General features: G+C 40.4%; 1 protein-coding gene across 1 annotated transcript; it reads right to left on the bottom strand.

Moving 5' to 3' along the window:
• Positions 1 to 2149: 2149 nt before the first annotated feature.
• myl13 (myosin, light chain 13) lies at positions 2150 to 5718 on the bottom strand. Its single transcript, XM_062481402.1, has 7 exons — positions 5539 to 5718; positions 3835 to 3862; positions 3150 to 3299; positions 2841 to 3014; positions 2593 to 2670; positions 2391 to 2423; positions 2150 to 2267 (listed from the first exon to the last, which is right to left on the bottom strand). The coding sequence occupies exons 1-6, from the start codon at positions 5638 to 5640 to the stop codon at positions 2395 to 2397; spliced, it is 561 nt and encodes a 186-aa protein (XP_062337386.1). The 5' UTR covers positions 5641 to 5718; the 3' UTR covers positions 2150 to 2267; positions 2391 to 2394.
• Between the last annotated feature and the right edge of the window lie 326 nt (positions 5719 to 6044).

The raw sequence follows: 6044 nt of genomic DNA, 5'->3' as shown, positions 1-6044 counted from the left end.
GATTCTTGATGCATCCGATAAAGACTTGTTTTGACTATAAATAGTATGATGAATGAGAGACATATAAAGTCTGTGGATTCCCATGTGCCTCAGGCTAGGTTAACATCTCCTTCTTTACTGGGACTGTCCCCTCAAGGTCCTTGTCTACAGTATATCATGGTTTCCCCAGCCATTAACTTAATGAGAAGTGAATCAGTGTATTTAATTCACCATTATCTCAACAGTACCGCTCAGTGAATTGACACAGCTAACCTTGGAAGGAAAAGGGTTATATAATGTGTTGAAATTATACAATACACTGTAATGTACAGTGGAAACATTAGTATATATATACTGTATATTGTACCATTACTAAACCTGAAAGATAAGTGATAATTTGATAAGTGTACAGACAGCCCTAACTGAGTGGTCAGCTGTACTGAGTAAAAGAGAATGTTATTGACGCGACACCACATGTAACACCCCATCACATGGAAGTCACCCAATGTCAATATACTAATGAGAAAGAATGTCAACAGGAACAGGATCTTCCCAGGCGCTATAAAAACATGTCAAAACAGCAAAGGATTCATTTTCAGTCTGCCTTTTTATTTTGGTTCTGGGTGAATGCAAGCGGTATTAGCTGTTATAGGTGTCCTTTGCACAACAATTGGGTTTCATGGAACTGTGGCAGGTGTTTGCAGTGGAAAACGTGACAACACACGCTAATAAGAGTCAAAACACCGGAACCATGAAGAAATTACTGTCCAAAGATGCTAAATAAAGACCAGTCATTGTGTATCAAACCATCCAGGCCAAATTAATCTCAATGTCAGCTGAAACAAAGGCCAGGCTGCATCATGTGTCCTATGGGTTTGACCCCTGGGCCCTTGGGTTCAGTAACATAGTATTCCCTGCTATGTCCTGGAAATTAAAATGAACTGAACATACCCTCTTACTTTCCCTGAAATTAGAATACAGTACTGACTCCATCGCTGTTTTACAGCCACAAAGATGAAGGGCTGGAAGAGATGAAGGGCTGGGAAAAAACATTTACAGTATGGGAAAAACCTTTCTCATTCGCTGTATGCAGTTTTTGTTTTGATTTTGAAGTTATAATTATTTAATCAAGTCAAAGGTTTGTGGGCCATTAGCCTTTCCCCTGACCCGACCAATCTTCTCCGTTGAGTGGAAGGAACTACTTGGTTTGATGCTGGCTCAGCTGAATCTTATGGTGAGGAGATGAAGGACACAAAGGACATTTAAAGCAATCAGTTTAAGTCAGCGATCTAATTCTCTGAGTAATCTCATTGAGGGTTAAAAGAAGGGATTTATGTAATGCTTTCCATATGAATAGGATCCTTTACATCATTTCCTTTCTGATAATGGAAGCTTCTTTGTTTGCCCAATTATTATTAATAATGTGCATTCAAAATTATGCAACAAAAAAAAAGTTCTTAAATCATTTACTGCCCTCTTGTGTCCAACAATGTTGAAAGGTTCATTAGGTTGTAGGAAATGTGTTGTCATGATAGTTTAGGTTATAGCGCCCTCTGTTGTTTTGAAAATTAAAAGGCCATAAAGCACACTGCAGAATACTGGTGGTCTAGTATTGTAGTTTAAGAGTAGATTAAAAACTTGATACAATGGGGTTAGCTGAGACTGAGGTTCAGGACAAGACCACACCACAACTCCCATCTGCCACCCCGACCACACACCTGATGACTATCAGCCAGTCAAATCAATTACACACCTGATTCCTTCGGCTAATCACAACATACAACCAAGGCCAGTCAATAGGTTAATATTACCATGCTGTTCTTGTCACTCGCAAGTTTCTATTCTTGTGTATCACTCTCCGGCTCCTCTTCTGCTATCAAGACACCTCGAGGGGGGATCTGCTGAGCTCCGAGAGGCCCTGCTGAGATCCCAGGACTCATCCACCATGCCTTTTGCTCAATTACTCTCATCCATTGACTTCCCTCTAGTAAAGTACTACAAAACATAATCTGTTGTTTGTGTGGTCTTTGAACTACTAAAAGAGAAATAAGCTTAACAAAAAATTATGAATATGAATCCTTCAGTTTATTTACCATCTTCACAAAATAGACAGTAGTGTTGCACAAATGTTTTGGTGTGAACAAGCAATTTGACAGGAAAACAGGAAAAGCAGAGTGAAAAGTTATTTTATATTGACGGAATCCGGGACACATGGCAACAGAGACATGGGTTGGAGTTTACACAAACAAATAAGCAGTCGGTCTTCAAAATTCCAGCATCTTGTTTTTCTGTTACAAGACAAGCACACTGGTCACTTCCCACACTTACATCACTGGGGTGTACATCTGGTCACCGAAATGAGAATATCTTGAGTTGTAAATTGTTTCATATTTATATATTTTATAATGTACCTCTTTAAGATGCCATGATGTATTTTACGAAAGCTGTAAAAAATTTAAAGACAATGAGTGAGACCATTCTGTACTTTAACTGGGAGAAGGCCTAAAAAAACTGGGCATCCAAGTGAACCTTGAAAAGAGGTGCAATTTGTACATTTTTGCCAGAACTAATATGGTTTATATTAATATATTGAAAAAGGATTTGTTTGCTCACCTTCATAGTTTATGCAGCCGTTGGAGTCCTCCTGGTTTTGCATAAGCTGCTCCACCTCATCCTCCTTCATCTTCTCCCCTGTACCCAGAAAAATGGAAGATTGTTTACCATATGACAGAACTCCCAAAATACAACATGAACTATGTCTTAGAAACCCGTAGGCTTAACTGATCACAGTATTGCATCACTAAGTAGGATTACGATGATAAAGGCCTCAGCCTCAGGTTAGAAAGAGGCACAGGACTTACCCAGCGTTGCCAGGACGTGTCTGAGCTCAGCGCCCATGACTGTGCCGTTACCCTCTTTGTCAAACACCCTCAGACCCTCAACAAAGTCCTCAAACGTCCCGCGGTCCTTAGCCTTGCAGATGTGTTGGTGCATTGGCAGGAATTGGTCAAAGTCCAGCATCTTGGTCTGCATGTCTGCGTAGTACAAGATCCAATGTCACCACTGATCCAGCTCAACCATCCACCAGCATTGGGAGTCAACTGATGGTTCATTAGTAGATACAGATGTTGGTGACATCAGAGAAAGAAACCAACAGAAGGGGGACCTACCCTCAGGTTTGGGTTTCCCAAGGACGTACATTACTTCAGTGTTGGTGGGGTTTTGACCCAGAGCCCTGATCAAATCACCACACTGTCCGTACGTGATTTTCATCTCATTGGTTGGCGTTCTGTCAAACAGCTGGAAGGCATCCTTGAAGTCTGTGAAGAGAAGAGATTATCAGGTGTTTAACCAAGCTTTCAGAGTATGATCTGACAACAGTCATAGGGAATCTGAAAATGTACACCATCTCTGCTATTATAACATTATGACAATGCTTATCTTTCTCTGTGTGTGTGTGTGTGTGTGTGTGTGTGTGTGTGCGTGTGTGTGTGTGTGTGTGTGTGTGTGTGTGTGTGTGTGTGTGTGGGGGGGGGGGGGTAACTGCTACATTATCTGTTTTCCTGATGCTTTTCAGCAGTTTGCATTTGTTCACTTAAGAGTACAGTCCTTCAATGACAACTATTATTATCCGTAAACCAACACCCTGCTGCCTCTAATGGATGCACTTACAATCCTGTTTACAAACCATTATTTTCGTATGCATGTGTCCAACTGTGTCTTGAATGTTAATAGTAGCCAAAGATACAAGTCTATAAATCCAGAGTACTAAACTGTCTTCTCAGATATATTAAATATTTTGGAGCACTCAGACAAACAAACATATCAACAACAGTGAAAGCATCTTGATCTTACCCTCAATCTGCTCAGGAGTAAACTCTAGCTGGAAATAAAACAAAATGTTGTTTTATCAATTCCAAAATGATGGGTTAACAGGTGTATTCAAGCATGATTAAAATCATGCAATTAAACAGTTCTCCAATCAGCTGTGTTTAACGGTGGTGACAATAACCATTTAAAACAGAAGACCAGCTGTTAAGACCCCTGACCTTCCTTGTGTCACTTCTCCCACATGTCAAATTCTTCTATCAAATGTGCAAACACTCAGGAGATTCCGTAAGCTCAAATTACTCTCTATTTATTCGAAGCATTCGGACCAAGGTTGTTCCATCTGTTTATGGATGACCTTGTGTCAGACACTCCATATCACACGTGCCCTCCACCAAACGTTTGTTCAGTTTCATGTGGCACCACAAGTTGTTTTTGTTACAGAGGAGAGGGGGCGGCATATGTCATACATGATTAAGTGACACTTCACCAAAAGACAAACTGTCTATACATCACAGATGAGAGTCAAAGCTGTAAGTCTTGTTGCTGGAAAAGTTGAACAAAAACTTGAAGAGAAAATTCTGGACCCTGAATGGGAACTGAGCTTCATTAAGACAATGAGACAAACAGAAAAAAAAATTAATCCTAAATCATAAAACAGTTAAGAAATATCTATCCTTATCTACTTTATTTATAGAGAAAGCACAGTAAGAATTGGTGAACAAACCACCCGCTTAAACAAAAGCCTTCTGGTGTTTTTATATAGTACTGTTTGAGTTGGATTCATTACAAAAGGGATCATTAATCACTGTCTGTCTGGGTCTGCTGAGTCCCAGCCCTAGAGAGAAGCTGTGCAAAAGTACTTTAGAAGCAATGTTTTTTCTTTAAGTATTTATAGATATATGGCCTTGGTAAGAATTGCATATATTTTTCTATTCTTTTCCCCCCTCTTCTGCCCGCTTATTTTCTGCAAAAACAGGCAGAGCTGTGTGGGTGGTCTGCCATTCATAAACATGATGAAAATCGTATTGTGTGACTTTCTCCTCATTGTCATTTACCTGCTTCTTTAACTTAGCAAATGTTTGTGCATTCAAAAGAGGCAGTCTCAGCATAACACAAACTTTCCAATCTGCCAGCTAATGTCTCTAAACACTAAAGAGAGTGTCAAGCTCATGGAACAAGTCAAATGTGATGAAATATTAGTTAATTAGGGCTGTTTATTAATTATATTCTACTCTCTAGTTATCACAGCATGCATAAATCCTCTTAACACAATAGAACTGCAGGAAGTCCATTTGCATGCATTGCCCAGCTCAAGTCACATGGTGTCTCTGATGCTCTTTAAACACAGATGTGACTCCCAGGGACAGACTAGACCATTTTGAGAATCCTTTCTAAGCAAGGTCCCTCATGCCCTCGAGTGTCAGAACCTGATATCAAGATTAGGAAACAGGATACTAAAGCATTTCACATTTTGTAGTGGAAATCTAACCTTGTTAAAATTTGAATAAAATAATCCACTTTCTGTTATCAAGTTTTGATAGTAATGTAATGTATTTGTCTGTAAAGGAAGTAACCTGGGTATGGCTTGGTAATCTCCAGTCCCTAAACTCCAAATGATTCAGCATAATTTTCCCCTATCCCATGGTAATGCACAGGCCAATCATACAGATCATTTCTCCCAACCAATAGCAAGTGCAAATGTGTAGTCTAGTCAATATGAATTTGTACCTGGATTTCTTTGGGATCAAACTCTGGAATCTTGACAGGCTCAGGCTCAGGGGCCTTGGGGGCTGCTGGTTTGGGGGGTTCTTCCTTCTTCTTGGGTGCCATTTTGAGGGTACTTTCCGGAGATACTGGGGAGGAATGACACTTCAGAGGGGTCTGGCACACTCTGGGTAGAGCAGTCCTAGAGAGGATGGAGCCCTTTATTCTCTATGCCCAGGTGTCATCTCCACCCCCTCCCAGAGCCTCCAGGCTGCCAACAATAGGAGGAGTACTATAAAAGGCCATGCTTTGTGCTTCTATTTAAGACAGAGGGCTGTGGATGTACATCATCAAGATGCCACAGGGACTCAATAGGGTAGACAATTACACCCGGGTCCTTCTTTGAATCCAGCTATTTCAATCTTAACCATTATGGCCGTGCTTCAGGACAGCTATTTGATCTCTCTGTTGATTTAGCACAGATGTTGAATGAGATTAACAACAAAGAACAGGATACACAGTTCCTCAAA

The sequence above is a fragment of the Osmerus eperlanus genome, chromosome 16, assembly GCF_963692335.1.
Source record: "Osmerus eperlanus chromosome 16, fOsmEpe2.1, whole genome shotgun sequence".
NCBI lineage: Eukaryota > Metazoa > Chordata > Actinopteri > Osmeriformes > Osmeridae > Osmerus > Osmerus eperlanus.
Note: the sequence above shows the minus strand (reverse complement) of the source record. Positions and strands in the feature narration are given on the sequence as shown.